Consider the following 21,757-nt stretch of genomic DNA (forward strand, 5'->3'; position numbering starts at 1 on the left):
AGGACCCTGTGCCCCCCCACCCCCCCATGTCTCCTTGTCTCCACTCCAGCCCACCAGGAGGCAGGACCCTGTGGCCCCCCAACCCCCCGTGTCACCACATGGCAGGACGCTTGGTTTCCATGTGCCATCAGCTGCCTGACCCACAGGGCCTGCCTGCATGTCCCAAGTCCTGACCTGTGTCCTTGCTTCCAGGATAACCTGGTCTTTGTCGTGGGCAAGCTGGATGGGCTGATGGTGGTTGGAGTTCGTAGACACAGTGCGGATGACATCGTGGCCACAGCTCTGGCCGTGGAGCCCATGAAGTTTGTCTACAGAGGCAGGTGATGCGCTGCGGCCCTGTACTATGGCTCTAGACCCCTTCTCTCCTTGAAGTTTGAGAATCTGTCTGCAGTAGAAGCAAAGCCCAGTGATTGGAATACACAAAACCTAAAAATTCCTGTTCATCAGAAAATCTTCACAAAGAAAAGGACGATCTTTGCAGCCAGGAGCCCATTAGTGTCCTCACTGCCCACAGGGCTCATGTGGTTCTTAAGAGGACGAGGTCCAAAGAGCACCTGCTTTAGGACCCTGGAACCTCAGACATGCAGATTGAAACAGTCAAGGACCAGTTTCTCTGAATCACCAAAGGTCAATTCTCTTTTCTACTGAGGTTTAGCGAGACACACGGAGGGCCCTACCTCGCTCCTGGGATGACCAACTATTCAACTTTTCTGAATGTGTTAGGCAAGCACTTTCCAACCCTGGGCAACTGGGGGTGAAGGGGGAAGCTGTGTCTGGCTCTCTTCAGCTCCTGAGCTCTTTGTCCTGAAGGAAGCATCCCCTTCTCCTAGCTGGCCCACCCAGCTGGCTGCATTTTTTAATTTTCTTCTTCTCAAGGGGGTGCTTTATTACTCAAACTAGGGTACCTGTGAGCCTGGCCAGACCCTGCCTTTGAATATTCCTTAAAGAAATCATTAGGGAGTTCTGTCAAAGAGTGTGTGCTGCTGGCCCTTCTCGTAGGTCGGGATGACAGGGGTATGGGATGCCTACCAAGGAGAGGCCAGCAAGGCAGGCCTGTGTGGGTGCCTGAGCGGGGGCTGCCAGGACCTCGTGACCTGCCCTCACAGCAGAAACAGGACACTGTTGGTGTGGGTGTCCGTGGGGATAATGTCAGGGTGGCCAACACCTGCTTCTGGGGCAGATTAGGGAGGCCCCCAGGACCTGGCAGGACCTGGAGGTGCAGGCCCTTCCTGAGCAGGCAGCTGACAAGGTGACGCCATCGTGAGTGATTAGTGGGGCTGCCAGTGATTGCCATTGGCCGGGGTACCTGCCTGTCCCCACCACCACACCCACCTTGAAATACAGCCACAGGGGCGACGGGGTGGCTCAGTCAGTGAAGTGTCTGACTCTTGATTTCAGAGTCCAGCTCAGGTCATGATCTCAGGGTCGTGAGATTGATCCCTGCACTGGGCTCTGCACTGGGCACGGAGCCTACTTAAGACTCTTTCTCTCCCTCTGCCCTCTGCCCCTTCCCTGCTTGTGCTCGCTCACTCGCTCTCAAAAAAAAGAATAAAATAAAATAGAACTAGAGCCACGGCCGATAGAGTGTGTATGCTAGAGGAAGCCGAACATCTCAGGAATATTATAACGCACACAAAATGAGTCCTTTGTTCTTAGACACAAACACAATAGATGGAATAAATAGCAGGATAGACCAGCTAGAGAAGGAAGTGATAAACTGGAAAGTCAGATTAAGGAAGTACTCCAGAGGTTAAAAAAAAAAAAAGTTTAGGGCACCTGGGTGGCTCAGTTGGTTAAGCGACTGCCTTCAGCTCAGGTCATGATCCTGGAGTCCTGGCATCGAGTCCCGCATCGGGCTCCCTGCTCAGCAGGGAGTCTGCTTCTCCCTCTGACCCTCCCTGCTCTCATGTGCTCTCTCTCATTCTCCCTCTCTCAAATAAATAAATAAAATCTTTAAAAAAAAAAAAAAAAGTTTAAAAAACCAAGGAAGGGTTGGCATCGAAATAGCAGACCCAGGGGGAGGGCACATGCGTGGAGGGGAGGGCAGCGTCTGGGCAACAGGAGGCTGGGTTTGCGGGACTCAAGAAGGGTCCGGCATCGGGATCAAGCAGAAGGCATGAGACTCCCCAATGCTGGGGCCAGCTCCAAAAGGTGGCAGTGCAATGATGTTTTTAAGTTATTAAAAGGAATTTTTAACTTAGATTTTATGTTCATCCCAACTGTCACTTAATTGTGCAGTTGTAATAAAAATATTCTTGGGATACTGAGGGAGACCCATTCAAGATGCATGAAAGCAAGGGAAATTTAGTGCTGGGTAAAGTGTGTGTGTGCGCGCATGTGCACACCAGCCGAAGGGGAGAACGAGAGAAAGCAAGCACGTCCACGAGGGCCCAGAACTGGGGCAGTGGGTGTGTGACGTGCTGGGCTCCATGGGGGGACCAGCTTCTTGTCCCCTAAGGAGGAAGAGAACCACCTCCAAGTGTAAGAGGCAACAGGCAGTAAATACAGAGAAACGGAGAGCGCTGAAATCCCTAAAGTGAGGCGGGAGAAACAAGTCCACTGACACCACAGTAAACACGAGGACATGAACACATTAGTGAGAGATTTAATCAGTAAGATTAAACAATACACCTGATAGTATTTCTAGACAAAGATTTTTGCACAAAGAAATGTAGCACGTGCATTAACATTATAAAAGAAAAATTTTCTTTTAAGATCTGTGCCTGGTTGTTTTGCTTTGCGCTGAGTCCTCTTTGTTTTATCGAATTGGAACTTATTTCAGCCGTACTGTAGGAGACTAGGGACTGTCACTTCTCCAGGTCGCAACAAGCAGCCCGTGGTTAGATTGTCTTTTCAACACAAGCACGTCTGCACCCTCCGTTTCAAGGGAGAGGAAGCGTCCGCGTCCTGTTTGGTGTCCTCTGCAGGGTGGTCATTTTTGTCCTCGTCTTCCCCCAGGATTGCTGTGTTCTCCGTGACGGTGCTGCACGATGACCGGATCGTCCTTGTGGCTGAGCAGCGGCCGGATGCCTCCGAGGAGGACAGCTTCCAGTGGATGAGCCGCGTGCTGCAGGTGGGCCCCGGCGGCTGGCCCCTGTCTCTGCGAGCGTGGTTCCGACGAGTCCGAGTGCACGGGGGTCGCGTTCCCTTCCTTCGGAGCCCGGCCTGCCTGCCCCTGTCTCGAGCTCAGTGCCGAGCGGCCCAGATGTCCAGTCGCCCCACACAGGATCACAGGCTTGGTTACTGAGAGCTGCAGCCTTCGTCCACCGTGTGCTGCCGGCCCACAGTAGGCGCTTAGGAAATCGGGCTTCGTAAAGATAAGGGAACAGCATTTTGAAACTAATTCCATACGAGGGTTAGTTGTCCTAAAACAGCAGTCCCGTGACTCTCCTGTCGATTAGGATGGTATCCATTAAGACTGTTACTTAGATTCGGACCAGGCCATGGCCACAAGGGCACGGGGGGGACTGAGAGCTTGTTATGACAATGTCAGAGCTAGAGCGAAGTGGAAAGCATGCTGCAGAAAGTTCTAGTACCCATCTCTAGATTCTGCAATGGCTGGCACGTCCTCCCACTTGCTTGTCACACCTCTGTCCCTCGGCCCACTCCTCAGGGCACGCTGTGGGGTGCCACCTTCCCCTGCACCGCATGGTGGCCCTCATTTCTTTAAATACTGAACTGGAGTCCAGCATGCTATTTTGGGGGGAAGGAAGTAAAATTCACAGTCAGTAAAGTGCACAAACAGTGTGCTGTCCAGTAGGGGACTTTCAGTTGGCTTGATGGGATGCAATTTCTGTGTAGAATGAGCCCATCTGTAAGTGTGCGGGCGCTGAGTTTTGACAACAGCGTGCACCCAAGTAACCAGTGCACCATGGTAATGAAGACAGAGGGTCTCCGCCATGCCGTGGTTCTCCCGTGTCCCCCACCGCTGCCGCACTGCCCAGCCCGAGAGCCACTGGTCGGCTGCGTGTCCGCACGCGTGAGTGGCACGGCGTGTCTCCCTTTCTACCACTTTACTCTAGGTAAAGGGAATCACACAGTGTTTGCCGTTCTGTCTGGCTTCCTTCCCTCAGCATGGTTTCGAGATTCCTCGTGTCGTCGTGTGGTTGGGTGGTGCATTCCTCTTGATGGCCGAGTTGTGTTTCTTATCTATTCACATCCTGATGGACGTTTGGGTGGCCAGTTTCTGACTGTTATGAATAAAGCTGCTGTGGGCAATGGTACAAATCTTTGGGTGAATTTCCTCTGGTACCCTGCCATCTCCAGGCCAGTTGTGTGGACTGGCATGAAGCTGGTAGAAACAGGCGTAGAGCGGTCCATGCGTCAGGGAGACCAGGCGGCCCTGAGCTTCAGAGTAGTGTTTTCCCACTAGTATCTCCCAACATTTATTTTTAATAAAATTTGTGGTGTTTTATTATGGAATATTTCTGACACAACAAACAAGAAGAAGAGTGTAATTGATGTGGGAAACAGAGGCAGAAGGAAATGTAGATAAAAGTAAATGTCCTTATAACCTGCAGCCCGTTGACGAATACTCGAGGCGGGCAGAGTGTAACATGCCTCCAGGAAGCTCCTGTCTTAATGTTGATGCCTTGTTAACAGGGAAAAACAACCCTAGCTTGACAAGAGCCAGGCCTCTGGTATCCTGTGAGTCTTCTTCAGCAGATCCAAGTCCTTTTGGACACCTCCCTTTTCCTTCCCCCCCCCAACTCCCAAGCATATGATCAGCCACCCCTCACAACCCCGGTGCAGCAGCTCCTTCTGCCCACAGGTCCTGTCTCCCCGGTCCCGTCCCCGGGCTTTAATAAAACCACCTTTCTGCACCAAAGACGTCTCAAGAATTCTTTCTTGGCCGTCGGCTCTGGACCCCACCAACCTCACCAACATTCGAAAACTACATCATAATAACCCCATGTTCCCATCACCCTGTTCAACAGTTATCAACCCAGGTCCTGACTGTGTCCCCGCCTGGCCCTCCCCCTTCTCCCTTAGGAGTGTTTTGAAGTAAATGCCAGACATCGCATTTTATCTGTGAAGATTTTATTATTTCTTTAAACAAGGAATACCATTATCGCATCTCTAAGAAATAACAATAATGTTCTTACGTTTTAAAAATTGAGATATAATTGGGGCGCCTGGGTGGCTCAGTCGGTTAAGCACCTGCCTTCAGCTCAGGTTATGATCCAAGAGTCCTGGGATCGAGTCCCACATCAGGCTCCTTGCTCAGGGGGGAGCCTGCTTCTCCCTCTACCCCTCCCCCCTGCTCGTGATCTCTCTCTCTCTCTGTCTCTTGGATAAATAAATAAAATATTTTTAAAAATTGAGATATAGGGGTGCCTGGGTGGCTCAGTCGTTAAGCATCTGCCTTCAGGGGGCGCCTGGGTGGCTCAGTCCTTCAGCATCTGCCTTCAGCTCAGGTCATGATCCCAGGGTCCTGGGATCGAGCCCCGCATCGGGCTCCCTGCTCAGCGGGAAGCCTGCTTCTCCCTCTGCCTGCTGCTTGTGTTCCCTCTCTCTCTCTGTCAAATAAATAAATAAAATCTTAAAAAAAATTTTTTTTAAATTTAAAAATTGAGATATAATTGACGTATAATACTAATTTCAGGTGTACAACATAATGATTTGATATGTATATCTACTGTGAAGTGATCACAATAAGTCTAGTAGACATTCATCATCATACGTAATTACAAGTCTTTTTGTTGTGATTGAGAACCTTTAAGGTCTCCTCTCTCAGCAGCGTTCAGAGGGGTGCAGGACAGCTTTTCACCTCTGGTCACCGTGCTGCGCACTACACGCCCAGACTCTCTGTTCTGTAACTGGAGGTTCGTGTCTTCTGACACTTTCTCCCATTCTGTCCCCCCACCCCCACCTCTGTCAGCCACCAGTCTGTTCTCTGTATCTGTCAGCTCAGTTTTAAGATTTCACGTGTAAGTGAGATCACGCGGGACGTGTTTTTCTCAGACTGACTTATTTTGCTTACACCCTCGAGGTCCATCCACGTTGTCACAAATGGCAAGATCTCGTTCTTCTTTACGGCTGAGTAACATTCCATTGTGTCCACACCGCGTGTTCTTTATCCGTTCGTCAGTCCGTGGACATACGGGCTGCTTCCATATCTTGGCTATTGTAAATAATGCTTCATTAAACGTAGGGGTGCATTTATCTTTTTGAATTAGTGTTTTTGGTGGGTTTTTTGGGGTAAATACCTAGTAGCACAATTGCTGGATCGTAGGGTAGTTCTATTTTTAATTTTTGAGGAGCCTCCATACTGTTTTCCAGAGTGGCTGCACCAGTTTGCATTCCCACCAACAGTGTGGGAGGGTTCCTTTTCCTTCATATCTTGCCAACACCTGTTGTTTCTTGTGTTGTTGATTTTAGCCATTCTGACAGGTATGAGGTGATACCTCATTTTTTAAAATTTGCATTTTCCTGATGATTAATGATGTTGAGCACCTTTTCATGTACCTGCTGAGTATATGTATGTCTTCTTTGGAAAAATGCCTATTTGGATCCTCTGCCCATTTTTTAATTGGTTTGTTTGTTTTTGCCATTGAGTTGTGTGAGTTCTTTATATATTTGGGATATTAACCCCTTATCAGATATATGATTTGCAAATATTTTCTCTCACTCAGTAGGTTGCCTTTTCATTTTGGTAATGATTTCCTCTGCTGTGCAGAAGCTTTTTTGTTTTATGTTTGCTTTCATTGCTTTCGCTTTTGGTGTCAGAGCCATAAAATCATCAAAAAGACTTGTGTCAGGGAGCTTACCACCTATGTTTTCTTCTAGGAGTTTCATGGTTTCAGGTCTTATGTTCAAGTCTTTAACCAATTTTGATTTTATTTTTGTGGATGGTGTGAGAAAGGGTCCAGTTTCATTCTTTGGCATGTAGCTGTCCGGTTTTCCCAGAACCGTTTATTGAAGACAGTCCTTTCCCCATGGTATATTCTTGTCTCCTTTGTCACAAAGTAATCGACCGTATGTGCTTGGGTTTATTTCTGGGCTCTCTATTGTATTCCATTGATCTGTATGTCTATTTTTATGCTAATACCATACCAGTTTGGTTACTAAAACTTTGTAATATAATTCAAAATCATGAAGTGTGATGCCTCCAGCTTTGTTCCTCAAGTTTGCTTTGGCTACTCAGGGTCTTTTTTTGGTTCCTTACAAATTTTAAGATGATTTGTTTTAGTTCTGTGAAAAATGCCATTGGAATCAGGGATTGTACTGAATCTGTAGATTACCTTGGGTAGAATGGACATTTTAAAAATACTAATTCTTCCAATCCATGAGCATGGAATGTCTATTTCTTTGTGTCTTCAATTTCTTTCATCACTGTCATAGTTTTTAGCGTATAGGTTTCTTACCTCCTTGGTTAAATTTATTTTATTTTATTATTTTTGGTGCAACTGTAAATGGAATGGTTTTCTTAATTTCTCCTTCTGATGGCTCATTCATTAGACTAGTGTACAGAGACACAACAGATGTTTCCTGTGATTTTACTGGATGTGTTTATCAGTTCTAACAGTTTCTGGTGGAGTCTTTTTTTTTTTTTTAAAGATTTTATTTATTTATTTGACAGAGAGAGACAGCGAGAGCAGGAACACAAGCAGGGGGAGTGGGAGAGGGAGAAGCAGGCTTCCCGCGGAGCAGGGAGCCCGATGCGGGGCTCGATCCCAGGACCCTGGGATCATGACCTGAGCCGAAGGCAGACGCTTAACGACTGAGCCACTCAGGCGCCTCTGGTGGAGTCTTAAGGGTTTTCTATATATAAGATCATGTCATCTGTAAATAGTGATGGTTTTACTTCTTCCTTTCCAATTTAGATGCCTTTTATTTCATTTTCTTGCCTTATTGCTGTGGCTGGGACTTCTAATTCCATGTACTTATTCCTGATCTTAGGGGGGAAAGTTCTCAGCCTTTTACCATTGAGAATGGTGTTGGCTGAGGGTTTGTCAAATATGATCTTTCTTACATTGAGGTATGTTCTCTCTATACCTGCTGTGTTCAGAGTTTTTATCCTAACAGTAATTTCTTGTTGTAATTCAATATCTAGTCACTATTCAGACTCTCTGATTATCTAATGTTTAGTTTGTTTGATTCAGGATCAAAATGAAGTAAAAAAAAATTGTGCTTGGTGAGGACAAGGTCTTTAAGTCTTTTTTAATCTACAGATTCTTCCTCTGTCATAGTTTTCTTGTGGTTGGTTTGTGGACAAAAACAAGTTGTTTGTCCAGTATGTTTCTTTAGCCTAGGCTCTGAAGATTGTGTCTCAGATCTGTCATTCAGTACAGGCGTCTGTCGCCTGTGCTCACCCTGTACGTTGTGGTTGGATCAGACTCAGGTTCAGTTTTCTGGCAAAAATTCCTCCTGGAAGGTGGCATATGATTCTGGCTGCCTCTGTTCACCACTCCTGGGGTCACTGATCTGTTAGGACTTCACAGCGGAGCTACGCAGATTATGAAGGCTCACTGGAGCAGCCTTGAAAGTTTCTCCTCTGGAGAGCACATGCCCTCCTCAGTCACCCAGGGGCCTGGAGGCAGGCTGTGTAAGAAAGCAAGATCAAGGGTTGATTTCAGAGTAGTAAGGTGGTTTCTTAGAATCCTCTTCAAGTGACCATGAGTTTTGTTTATTTGTTTCATTAAGAACTAGTGGTTGCAAACATACTGGATGTGATTCAGTCTATTATAGTTTTTTTTATTTTTCAGTGGTTAGTGGGAGCCCCTTCAGGTTGGCTCTTGAGTCCTTCTGATGTACCCCTGGAATTCTTTGAGGCCATAGTAGAGATGAGGAAGCTCAGATACTTGGGGGAAGGCAGTGTGTTTTGCATCCTAGACCTGTCATGGCCAGGACCCTAGGGACCCTGCTACTTCCTAGGGGAGATGGAATTGGGGGACCGCCATCTGGGCACTTGATGTTGCTGGCTTCTTCACTGTTTCTGGGCTTTCTTCACGGGACAGAGTAGGAAATGATGTCTCTTTGTAAGAGTACCTACATCATGAGTTTATGCTGCTGGTTCCAGCTCAAATTCAAGAGCACAGAATTTTTACTTAACTCACTGATTCCTTGCTCCCACACTGAAAAATTGCAGACATCAACAACCCATCAGAGAATCACTCATCTGCCTCAGGCTATGCTGTACACTGTAGTCTCAAAACAGCGGTCTCCACACTCCCTCTAAAACGTGAGATTTCTGAGAGCAGCTTAACATTTTTTTGCAGTTCTTTTTGCCCATAGGGCATATCTCATTAGGGGTGGACTAATCAAATTACCGTGTTTAATGTCACTTTAAATAGATTCTCTCTCTGGGGCTTTGCCACCAACCTAATTCCAGTTCAGCTGAGTTCATTTCTTTTATTTCACTTTCAATTGTTAGGGAATGCTTTTTAAAATTTCAAGTTTTTTGGACGTAAAATATATACATGGCTTCAAAGTCAAATCTGAACACAAGATAGATTCAGAGAGGTCCAGTTTCTGCCCCCACAGTTGCGCTGGCTTATCTAACTTTCCTTTCTTTAATATACGCAGCTTCAGATTTATGTATATGTGCACACACACAGTACGTGTGTGTGTTAAATGATAGAAACATATGCACGTCCTTCTATGTGTTCTTGTTGAACAGAAAGTCTCCACGATCTTTAGAGCTGCGTGTTCTCACCTGGTGCAGCTCCCAGCCTCCCAGCCCCTCGGCAGCTGTGAGCGGGTCAGCCTGTGCTTGCCTCAGCTGGGTAACACGGCGGGTCTCAAACGCCGTCCCTCCGATCTCGTGTTATTCTCTTCCAGGCCATCGACAGCATCCACCAGGTGGGCGTGTACTGTCTGGCCCTGGTTCCTGCCAACACCTTGCCCAAGGCTCCTCTCGGAGGGATTCACATTTCTGAAACCAAGCAGCGTTTCCTGGAGGGGATGCTGCACCCATGTAATGTACTAATGTGCCCTCACACCTGTGTCACCAACCTTCCCAAACCTCGCCAGAAACAACCAGGTTAGTCCTATGTGGCAATAGCTGTCTGTTCAGTCTCAATATTGGTGGCAGCCACACTCGTGGTTCAGTGGTGCAGCCCGCGTGGGGCCTGCGTCTCTGGGGCTGAGGTTAGGAGCCAGACCTACATCAGGGCAGTCACCACCTCCTGCCTCCCTGGAGCCAAGCCACAGATGAGAAAACTTTACCGTGTCACCTGTGTGGTGGTTCTCAGCTGCCTGTTGGGACCCATCTCAGTCACTAAATGCAGGCGTGGCATCTGAGGCTTGGAGGGCGAGGGGGTGGCTCCCTGGGAGTAGAGGTGCGGCCCAAGAGCAGACGTGGAGCTCAGGGATGGAGAGAGACAGTGCGGTGCTGGGGGCCGGCCCGCCGGGCTGCTCCCCGCGGCTGACGCCTCAAGGGCCTCCACGAATGCTCTCCCTTTCCTGATTTCACACATCTAGAAACTAAGTTCAAAGACCGGCTTGACTGTTATTTTTGTTCCTTTGGTTATGTAAATTTTTTTGTTTTTCTTTCACTGATTATTGAACACATAAGATATCATTAAATAAAATACATTTACTCAGGAAGGTTTAATTTCCTGTTTTATATGTAAAATGCAGGAAAACCGCGCAGTACCCTGAGCGTGTGGCTGTGCTGAGGTCCAGTCATACCCCCAGGTCTACGCCGGATGGCGAGTTTCTCAGTCTGGGGTTGCTTGTATTTGAGAGAGAGACGCTCTTCGCCGCTCACCATGACCCTTACGGCTGGCTTCCTGAGCGTCAGCACCTTAGTGAAGAGTGAAACGCCTCATTCAGATAGAAAGCCTTCCGGCAGTAAAGCCACAGGACGGTCCTGTCCCTGAGCCACCACCTGCTCACTCAGAATCCCCCGTTTTCCAGAGGTGGGGCCGGCCTCCATGATCGTGGGGAACCTGGTTGCCGGGAAGAGGATCGCACAGGCCTCGGGGAGGGAGCTGGCTCACCTGGAGGACAGCGACCAGGCCAGGAAGGTAATGGCCGGGGCCCGGGGGCGCGAGGAGGGCACCCCTCGGCGAGGCTGCAGACTGAGGGGGCCTCTCTGCGCAGTTCCTGTTCCTACCCGACGTGCTGCAGTGGCGGGCACACACCACTCCCGACCACCCGCTCTTCCTGCTGCTCAACGCCAAGGTGAGCCAGCTCCCAGTGCTCTGTCCCCCAGGTCCTGCCCAGAGAGCGCTGTGCCCCCGGCCGCCTGCCCCACCTGCTGTTTTCTGTGTGGGGAGCTCAGCGGTCACCTCAGTCGGGCAGTGACGTTTCTGGTAGAGCTAGTACTTAACAGGAAAATGCTCAGTTAGAAACAGCATGCTTGTAAAGACTCCTAAGTGAGCTAAAAGGAAATGTTTATTTTGTAAAAATTAGGAATTTAGATTTTTTTGTTTATAGCTTTAACATGACAAATGCTGTTTATTGCCCTGATCCTGGGGTAGATTCAGAAATTCACTTCCATGATTTTGGCTACCTTCTAGTGTGATTACACCGTACCAGGAGTTCTCAGGACAGGAAGGAGGTGCCGTAACCCTCACATCCAACTTTGGGCCAGCAGACAAAATATAGAAACATGACAAGTTAAATAACCCTAAAAATCCTGCCTCACTCAGATGCATCTCACACAGGCCGTGAGAACGTTTGCACTTTGACACAGTAAAGGGCAGGTCGCTGTGGCCTTAGAAAATGCTGGTCTAGCTTTTGTTTCTGCTTATTACTGCCCACTGTTTCTTCATTTAAAAAATATTTATTGATACCTGTTAGGTTCTGGGTGTTAAGTAAGAGAAAAAGCGTCCTGCCCTCAGGACGCTTCCAGTGAGTCTTCCCTGCTGGAAAACTAGTCCGTAAGAGACTTTATGTTCTTTGTTCACCGTGTATCCGCAGATCTAGAACGGTGTTCAGAAAATATTTATCATTGATTGAGTTCTAGAGCATGGAGACAGCCAATAATTAACAAGTGGCCAAGGTAAAATGAGCTCATGATGGGAACCCGAAGATGAGAACAGCAGGGGTGTGGCCCCGAGTGCCAGGGGCTCCGAGGCCAGCTGCTGGCTGTTACCCCGAGGGTGTGGCTGGAAGCTGCGCGGGACTGAGCTGTAGGCGCGTGATGGTGATGTGGTTCGTGGTTCTGAGTGGCTCCTGTGGGTTGCAGGAGGGTGAGTGTGGGGCGGCAGCTCAGAGAGGAGGGGCCCCGGGGTGGGGGCCGCACAGAGGTGCCCACCAGGCATGTGTGGAGAGGTAGATGGTCTTTTTTTTAAGATTTTATTTATTAGAGAGAGAGAGAGTGCACAAGCAGGGGGAGCGGCAGAGGGAGAGGGAGAAGCAGGGAGCCTGACGCAGGGCTCGATCCCAGGACCCCGAGATCATGACCTGAGCCGAAGGTAGACGCCTAACGACTGAGCCACCCAGGCGCCCCGAGGTAGATGGTCTTTAAAGCCAAGAGAGAGCTCAGGAGGAGACCACAGAAGACTGGGCCTGGCCTTTTCCAAATCCCCTCAAAGTCACTAGTAAAACTTGGCATTTCTTTTGGTTTGTCAACCTTCTTCGGTTTTCAATTGTCCTTGAGTCCCTGGGGACATGCTGGCCTCTGACCTAGGAGGAGGCCTGTGGCCGTGTAGGTGGCCGTCCAAGGGGGCTGGCAGGGTCTGCCAGCTCTGCCGTTCTGCACCTCAGCGCGGCTCGGGGGAAGCAAGCCCAGCTCCCTTGCACGCAGCCCGGCTCTGCGGACAAGCACGTTGGCCTCCGTAAGGGAGAAGGGAGGGGTTCTGACTTTGGCTGGTCTGTTCTGGGGCATTATGTTTAGACCAAGCTGCACTTTTAATTTCCTTAAGAAGGACTAAAAGCTCTGAGGCCTGCCCGACTCCGGTCAGCCGAGGGAAGGAGGCCTTTGCTGGGAGCTGGTGTCCTGATGTCCTTGGCAGAGACGCGAGGCGAGCGAGCGAACGGGCCCGTGCCACCCGCAACGCTCTGTGTCCGCCAGGTGCTCCAAGAGGGCAGGCCGCCGACCTGGGGGAGAGGAAGTTCAAACACGCACAACCGTGTAGCTTCCGGATGTTTGTTTGTTGTGCATTATTATGTGTATTTATATTCAGGATAATGGTTGTTTCTGGGGAAGGAGAGGATGAATTAAGGTTGGTATGCAGAGTGGTGATGATATGTTTTAGAAAACAAATTTAAACATTATGTGGCAAAATATTATTAGGTAAGGAGAACCCAGATATTTATTCTATTATTCTTTATAATGTTGTTATATTTAACAGATTTTATCAAAAAGGCCAAAAGAGTTTTTTTTAATTTAATTAAATTTAGTTAATTTATTTGAAAAAATTTTTTTAGGGAGAGTGCGAGCAAGCACACGGGAGCGAGTTGGGGGAGGGACAGAGGGAGAGAGAGCACGTTAAGCAGGTGACATGCCCAGTGGAGCCCGACGTGGGGCTCGATCTCACGACCCTGAGATCGTGACCTGAGCCGAAATCAAGTCAGACACTTGACCAGCTGAGCCAGCTGGGTGCCCTCAAGAGTCTTCCCTAACGGCTGAGCCTCGGGCTCTCCTGGACAAGCGGCGTGCCCACTGCTGCAGGCTCTCTGGAGCCCTGCGCAGCTGGTCCCTTCCCTGCTGGAGAGACAGCCGCCTTTGGGAACCCTCCCTGAGACACAACGACTAGGTGTGTCCCGAGAACCGGCGCAGGCCCCGGCCCTAAGCGCAGGAGTTCGGGGCACAGCGCACGAGCGGTGTGTGCTCAGGTGCCCGAGGAACAGACCCCGCCCCAGCTCCGCGCTGATGCAAGGACCACCTTCCTAGGGCAGCGTCACCAGCACTGCAACCTGCGTCCAGCTGCACAAGAAGGCAGAGCGGGTGGCCGCCGCCCTGACGGAGAAGGCAAGACTGGGCACCGGGGACCACGTGGCTTTGGTCTACCCCCCAGGTAAGCACACGGGGCCCTCCGTTATTGTAAAGCAGACACCCCGTAACCTACAGCCAGGTCGGAAAGTAGGTCTTGGCCAGGTGTCCCGGGTGTCCCCAGCACAGACTCGTCCACCCCCCGGAGCAGCCTCTACCCCTGAGCTCTGTAGCCCTCTCTTCCAGTTCCCCAGCGTCTGAGCGCCCAGCGGGGCACCCTGCACATCGGCTTAGTCTGCCAGTTTTCTTTACATCTGGTATGTTTTTAGTCTCTTTTAATCCACAGGCTCTCCCTCTCCCCCTCTTTGTAATTTATCGATGGAAGCTCTGGGTTGACTCTGCAGAGGCCCCCCAGTCCCGGAGCAAGCCAGCGGGTTCTTGGCTCCCGTCTTTCCTGCAGGTTGGCAGCGAGGTCCTGGCCCTGGGTCAGACTCGGGTTTGGTGCCTTGGCCGACTCCAGGTGGTGTTGAATTATCTCATCAGGGACCCGTGTTGGCTTGTGTCTCCTTCTGTGGTGTTAGCATCCACTGTTGGTGCTTCAGAGTTCATTCATTCATTCATTCTTTAGGGTCACGGAACAGTGATATTCTCATTCTCTCATTTCCTGTTTTCATTTATTGGCCATAAAACTAACACACAGAAACTTCCTTCATCTAGCATTTGGCTCCGCAGTGGTGGAATCCCTACGTGCTGATGCTTTCCTTCTGTCGGTCCTGTGTATTCCTGTCACACTCCAGTGGATCTAGAAATACATACATCACTGTGAACTCCTGGACTGGAATGACTTTGTTGGGTTTCAGCCCTTTGCAGTTAGTTTCTTTGTCAAAGCTCAGGTCATCCCACGTTCGGCCAATAGGAGCCCCTCCCGGCTGGTCTCACGCGACCACAGTCTGCTGCAGGCTCGCGTCCTGCCCGTCCCACCCAGATCTAGAGCCAGCCATCCCTTCATGGAGACCCCAGTGCCCCCAGAACAAAACCTGGGCCTGAGGGATGCACATTTCTTCCAGATTGACTGCTGTTTATTGGCCTTTCAGCGAGCAGAGCTAGGTATTACAAATAAATGCAATTGTATCTCTTAGAGAGGCAGTACCTTATGAGTTTATCCTGTCACGTCCCATTTAATTCAGGACTAAACCCCTCCTACCTTGTATCTCCCATTTTCCATACTGAGGATCCTGGTTCTTCAGAACAGGGAGATGATGGAATTCACATATCCCATAATCACTCAGGCACTCAAACCCGCATCACATGCAGCATCCCCAGAATAACAGCACAAATACCGTAACCACCTAAATGAAGTTTGGAAACAGTTTAAAATTTTTGCACATGCTTTTCTGCATCCCCACCCCTGCCCCCCCACAACCTTGTTGCTGCCTTGTGTCTGCGTTATCAGAGGGATGGATGGACGGCCCTTACAAATCCAGCCTCTTGGCTTCTCTCCTCCTTTGCTTTCAGTTCCCCCCGGAGCTGTCTGTCTCCTGGTCACACAGGTTTCTGACGCTCCTTCTCTAACTGGTTTCTCAGGAAGCAATCCTAGGACCAGTGGTCTCCTGAGTTCTTGGTTGTTGATAATGGTTTGTACACTTTGTGATTGTTAAAGAACAAAATCCAATGGGGTAAATTTTGAAGGTCTGATTGCCTTTCTCTGGTGACCCCTAACCTGGCCGCCTGCAGCACAGTGGGCAGAAAGGAGCCCCGGGGAGCCGCACAGATGAGAGACGGTCATGGGCAGGAGGGAGCGGGACGAGGACGTGATCCCGGGAAAACTCGGGTTAGTTGGACAAGGTCACTCTCCTTCAGGGGACCATGGGGTCTGCCAGACAGAGGACCTCGCTCGTGCCGACCAGGTGACTCCTGACGGACGCTGAGCTCCCCTTTCTGGGAGAGGCCGTAGGTGTAATTAGGTTAAGCCTCGGTTTGGTGACCTGGGGCTCCGCCTGCTCTATCCGATCCGGCCCCTGGTCTGGAGGTGCCCCTCTGTGAGTTTGTTGTTTGCCTCTTAGCGGGTCTGGCACACAGGGCCGTGCACTCGGTGTCTCTCCCTCTTGTGGCGACTCACGCCTTCGCTGGAGCAGGACGCCTGGGTCTGTTTCTCACGGCTGTATCCATGCTTCTCCAGTCTCACAGGTCAGAGTCCAGCTCTTCTTCCCCGTTTGTGAGTCATCTGGCCTAGAGTCTTGCAGCCTTCCCTTTCCAACTCAGAGTCCAGGAAAGCATGGGGCTGCGCCCAGGGGTGGGTCCTGCTCACTGTCTTGCCTGTTTAATCTTGGGGTTCTCATCTCCATCTCAGGAAAATATTCTTTCTCCTGACTGCTTTTCCTCCCTTTTTCCTGTGCCTGGCACTCTTCTGACTTGTGGCTTGGATCTGTCCTCCCCGTCGGGTGCCTTCTCTCGAGTGTGCTCTGTGCTTCGTCTCTGGGCCACTTGTCCAGGCCCCTTTTCAGCATCTCTGGGGTACCCTGGGTTGCATTCAGCACTTCTCCATGTGGGACTGCTGCTGCTGGTGGGAGCGGGGCGCCTCTTTCTTGGGGGACTGCCACGGAGTGCAGACGTCTCCCCTTCCTGGGGCCTGGGGCAGGGTGGCAGCCTGGTCTCTTTCTTGGCACACATACGTGGTAACTCGAATACTCCCAAAACTCCCACTGGCATCACATTTTTTTCTCCTCCTTCCATTCCCTGTGATGTGGTTTGGAGTGTTGGGGTCCAGAGCCGACGGCCAAGAAGGAATTCTTGAGACGTCTTTGGTGCAGAAAGGTGGTTTTATTAAAGCCTGGGGACGGGACCGGGGGGACAGGACCCGTGGGCAGAAGGAGCTGCTGCACCGGGGTTGTGAGGGGTGGCTGATCATATGCTTGGGAGTTGGGGGGGGGAAGGAAAAGGGAGGTGTCCAAAAGGACTTGGATCTGCTGAAGAAGACTCACAGGATACCAGAGGCCTGGCTCTTGTCAAGCTAGGGTTGTTTTTCCCTGTTAACATGGCATCAACATTAAGACAGGAGCTTCCTGGAGGCATGTTACACTCTGCCCGCCTCGAGTATTCGTCAACGGGCTGCAGGTTATAAGGACATTTACTTTTATCTACATTTCCTTCTGCCTCTGTTTCCCACATCAGCTGGGCTGTGAGGGTACTTTTCCCTAGGGTGAGCTCAGTCCCCACTCTTCAAGTACCCCTGGGTTCCAGATGTAAGGCAAGCTTCACCCTGACTGAGAGGGGCAGAGACATGGCTGAGCTGGAGCTCCCTGGCCGCGAGCTGTCCACACCGGCTGCAGCGGTGCCGAGCCCCGGGCTCAGGGCTGGGGCTGCAAGCACGCACAGCACGCGGGAGCGCGCCCGCAGGGAATGTGCTCGCAGGGAGCGCGCCCACAGGGAGCGTGCACAGGGAACACGCCCACAGGGAGCGCGCCCGCAGGGAACGTGCCCACAGGGAATGTGCTCGCAGGGAGCGCGCACAGGGAACACGCCCACAGGGAGCGCGCCCTCAGGGAATGTGCCCACAGGGAACACGCCCACAGGGAGCGCGCCCTCAGGGAATGTGCCCGCAGGGAATGTGCCCACAGGGAGCGTGCCCACAGGGAGCGTGCCCACAGGGAGCGTGCACAGGGAGCGCCCCCACGGGGAAGCGCAGGGCTGTAGTAACTGGGAAACACTGGGAAGGCTTAACTACAGGAAAAGGGAAGGAAAGATGGGTAGCAAACCAGTGCGATCTTGATAATTGAGAATCCGGAGGGTGAAGAGAGGGAGGGGCCTGATGCTCTTCGCTATGGTGAAGTATGTTTGACACTATTCTTAAACCATTTTTAACAACAAAAAAGAAGATGCATGCTGAAGGTCTAAATTTACATCTGAAAACGTGCCAGCAGGTAGAGAGTATAGTAGCTGGAGGCTGAGCTGGGGTCCCCGTGGGGAGGGCACTCCCCCCCATGCTTTGCATTTGCCACTGGGTGTGTTGTGTATTTCTTGGGAGGGAAGGGGGTGGCCCAGGACTTTTCCAATTTTCAAAGGGGTGCATTGAGCCAAGGGATTAAGAACCCATGCTTTCTGGAAGCTGCAGAAGGGGGGATGCTGGTGGGGTCAGAAGGATTCTCCCCACCTCTGCACCTGGAAATACGTGCGTTCAGGGAGCAGCATGAATTTTGTGAGCTCAAGGAAGTGGGCTCCTGTCGATGTCTTCCTCATGTGCTGTGTTGGGAAGCGACCACGCTGGGTGTAAGAGCACTCATATGTGCACCAGCCTGCTGGGTGTGCTCACGGCCCTGCTGAGCAACCCTGGCCTCAGAGTCCGCTATTAATATTGATGGAACATTGGGAACTTGTAATCCGGTGAAACCCACCAGCCAGGTTAAATGGGACAGAGTTATTTTGACCCTGGAATTGAAATAGCCTGAGGCTGGTGTTTTGTAGCCTGAGGATGCCAGGTGGGGGCCCTGTGTGCTCTGAAGGGTCTCCAGGGTGTGTTTGGGGGGGGGGGGGGCAAGCGTCTCAAGCTGGATTGAGTTCAAGATGGGAGCATAGGTTTTAAGTGCGGTATAATTCCCCCTAAGACTTAAACATTTAGAAATCTGAAGGAACATTTGGTGGTCACGTGTTATGATGGAAAGCTGAGAGCAAGGAGGGATGCCCTGGCCTGAGAACAGATGTGCGAGGAGTTGCAGCCTTCCAAGTTTCCAGTTCTCTGAGGGGGCAGACCCCCGCCTCATCCTCCCCATCACCTCCTGCTGTAGCTCTGTTCTCCTTGGTGGGCAGACCCCTCACCCTCCCGTGTTCCCTCCTTTTCAGAGCTGGGCAGCCTGTTCCTCAAAAGGGTTCCTACTTCCCTTGCTCACCTACCCTGCGCTTGGCCCCCGGAATGGTAGGCCTAGTGCTGCTCCCGGGCTGGAGACCTCCTGCCCTCGGTGCCCTCCTCTGTGCCACGACACACCCTCTTCTACCTCTCCAGCCTTTCAGGATAGTGTCTGTACATCCTTCATAGCACTTTCTACAAATATGTTGCCAGCAGGCCAGGTCTGGGAACTGGGAGGGAGTCCTGCAGGACCAGCCAAGATAGGAATGAAATAGAGTTTATTGAAGGTGTAGAGAGAGCGCAGCTATGGACAGTGTTTGGAAGACTCAGGTAAGGAGAGAGAGTCCCATCTTTGTTTGGGATGTGGGGGGTTTTACTGAGGACTGTGGTTTGGTGTGCATGTCCTCTTAGTCATCGGGAGCTGGTTTAGGTGATATTCCTTGGAGCCAGGGGGCCTTGGCCTAGAGATGTCTCTAGAGCTGAGGGTCCAGAATACTCATTCTCACCAGGTCAGATCGTTCCTTAGATGTTATCTATTCTAAAGAAATCATTAACTCCTCATCCCTTACGAGGGGGACATATACCATTTGCATGTGTAAAGTGGGGGTGCAGGTCCTAGCAAGAATAGAGGCAAGAAAAGGAGCAAAAATCAGATTTTTATGGAGTCCTTCAGTTTCCCTGTCTCAATACCATATCGGTTTGGAGTAGTCATGGTTTTATCCAGGTAATGCTGGACTGGGACCCTCTCATCTGTTTGGCCCTCCGTGGTACTCGGTGCTGTTCGTCACATTCCACCCTGCACTGACCGTCTCTGACCACATGTCTTTGCAGGAGTGGACCTCATTGCCGCCTTCTACGGCTGTCTGTACTGCGGCTGCGTGCCCGTCACGGTGCGGCCCCCGCACCCCCAGAACCTCACCACCACGCTGCCCACTGTCAAGATGATCGTGGAGGTACCTGTGCACTGTGGACCGGCCAGGCAGGCCTGACCAGGGGCAGGTGGGGGGCCTGTGCAGTCAACCACGTCATCTCTCCCAGGCCCTACGTCCCGCTCACACCTTCAACCCCCGTGCTCTGCAGGTCAGCAAGTCCGCTTGCGTCCTCACCACACAGGCCATCATGCGGCTGCTCAAGTCCAAAGACGCGGCCGCCGCCGTGGACATCAGGACCTGGCCGACCATTCTAGATACAGGTGAGGGTCCTCGGCGCCATCGGTGTGTGCACTGGCCCCCGGGACACACCACCTTTCCTTTCTTTGTTGTACGGATTGTACGCTTGCCACCAAACAATAGAAGTTGGGTGGGAGCAGCTGAAATAGGTGGTGAAGGGCCGCTCGCCTCTGGGCCTCCCTCATGGCGGGACCCCTGCACCCGTGGGGCAGAAGCCCTTGTCGGAAGCCGGTGTGTCTGCGGACCACGCCTCCTCGTGCTGCTTCTCATGCCTGTACAGCAGGTGGCCCCACCGCACACACACCTCTGTCCCTTGTCCCGTCATTGGTGAATGCTGCTGTGCCCCATGAGATGCTTGTGGGCCAGCAGGAAGGGCTGTAAACCCCTGGACCGCTATGCCTCGAGCCATGAGGTCAGCCTGGGGCTGAGATGCCCCAAAGTAGCAGCACCCCACAGGCTTTGTTGGTGGGCTGTGGTGCACAACCACGGGGGGCCAGGCAACGAGCAGGCGGGCGTCCCTCCTGACTCCCGCACCGGGCAGACATCTGCCCTTGCACTCCAGGGCAAGCGGTCAGGGGTTGTGTTGTCTGTGGCTACCCACCCGGTACCCGTCTACAGGCCTGGGGAGCTGGTCCAGGGCAGCCGGTGTGGAGCCAGCAGACTGGCTCCAGACAGTCCTGTTGCTTGGCCAGCTTGCGGCAACGTAGGCTCCAGCCCTTGCCTCACTTGAGTCCACCTCGTGGTCTTACAGGAACGATGAAGCAGGGAGAGCCCTGGGAGCCTGCCCATAGCTCTCGCTAATAGTGGTTCTGCCACAGGCTTTGTGACCTTTGGCAAGTCCTCGCTCCTCCGAGCTCTCGCACTGGTAAATGCACCTCGCCCACTGTCCCTGTCACCATGCACTCAGAGCAGTCATGGTGGGTCTGCTCCACATGACATTTTCCTGAAGGTTAAAATGAGCTTCTCCACGTATGCGTGTGGCCTGCTGTCTCCAGGCCTCCCTCCTGTTCCGCGCGGGCTCTCCCCAGGACTCCCCGGGTACGGATCATGTTTTCTTTCTCCCTTTGAGAGCCTGGAGTAGCGTTAACATTACTGGGGTCGCTGCTTCAACAGATGACATACCAAAAAAGAAGGTGGCGAACATTTTCAGGCCCCCGTCTCCAGATGTGCTCGCATACTTGGACTTCAGCGTGTCAACTACGGGGATATTAGCAGGCGTGAAGGTGGGTCCTGGGGTCATAGCTCTTATTTGCTTCCGCCTCTGACGGGTGGGGAGAAAGGGTGTTGGGTGCAGGTTTATGCAGGTCCCCACTCTCATCCACAGCTGGAAGCAACAATAGTTTTCCTTGAAGTTTGTGTTAAATACCAGTAAACCCCCAGAATCAGGTTAGCCCGAGAACTATGCATATTTTGATGTTTTATGGTAACATCTAAACTTTAGAATTTATACCTAGCTTTGGGAGCAGGTGGCTTTAATGAGTCTGTCCCCTTACCAGGAGCCAAGAGCTCCATTAAATTTTTTCATATTCTGAAATCTCATTTAGAAGGTCTTTAGTGTGCCATTTCCTGTGTATTATTTGTTTTGAACGGGGCTTTGAGCCAGCCATCCTTTAAGGAAGCAACTGTGTCCGCATGGTTGATAGGCTCTGCTGTTCACTTTCTCTCTGCCCTCACATCACTGACCAGAACTTCCATTCTACTCCTTAAGATGTCACACGCGGCCACAAGTGCCTTGTGCCGCTCCATAAAGCTGCAGTGTGAGCTGTACCCCTCGAGGCAGATCGCCATATGCCTTGACCCCTACTGCGGCCTCGGCTTCGCCCTGTGGTGTCTGTGCAGGTGAGTGCTGCGGGTGGTGAGCAGGTGGTGAGTAGGTGAGTGCTGCGGGTGGTGAGCAGGTGGTGAGTAGGTGAGTGCTGC

General features: G+C 51.4%; 1 protein-coding gene across 5 annotated transcripts in view; it reads left to right on the forward strand.

Moving 5' to 3' along the window:
• The window catches only part of DIP2A (disco interacting protein 2 homolog A), a 104,273-nt gene that overhangs the window by 71,829 nt on the left and 10,687 nt on the right, over positions 1-21,757 (forward strand). For 3 of the 5 annotated variants that reach the window (XM_032398759.1, XM_032398760.1, XM_032398761.1), the window contains 10 exons: positions 193-320; positions 2,959-3,073; positions 9,784-9,985; positions 10,864-10,973; positions 11,050-11,130; positions 13,790-13,913; positions 19,500-19,621; positions 19,749-19,860; positions 20,951-21,060; positions 21,546-21,676. In XM_032398759.1, the coding sequence (XP_032254650.1) occupies positions 193-320; positions 2,959-3,073; positions 9,784-9,985; positions 10,864-10,973; positions 11,050-11,130; positions 13,790-13,913; positions 19,500-19,621; positions 19,749-19,860; positions 20,951-21,060; positions 21,546-21,676 (1,235 nt within the window). Of the gene's footprint in view, positions 1-192; positions 321-2,958; positions 3,074-9,783; positions 9,986-10,584; positions 10,974-11,049; positions 11,131-13,789; positions 13,914-19,499; positions 19,622-19,748; positions 19,861-20,950; positions 21,061-21,545; positions 21,677-21,757 lie in introns of those variants that run through there. The other 2 variants (XM_032398762.1, XM_032398763.1) reach the window with 2 other exon arrangements.

Source organism: Phoca vitulina, unplaced genomic scaffold (genome assembly GCF_004348235.1).
Source record: "Phoca vitulina isolate PV1807 unplaced genomic scaffold, GSC_HSeal_1.0 scaffold120, whole genome shotgun sequence".
In the NCBI taxonomy this organism is placed as follows: domain Eukaryota; kingdom Metazoa; phylum Chordata; class Mammalia; order Carnivora; family Phocidae; genus Phoca; species Phoca vitulina.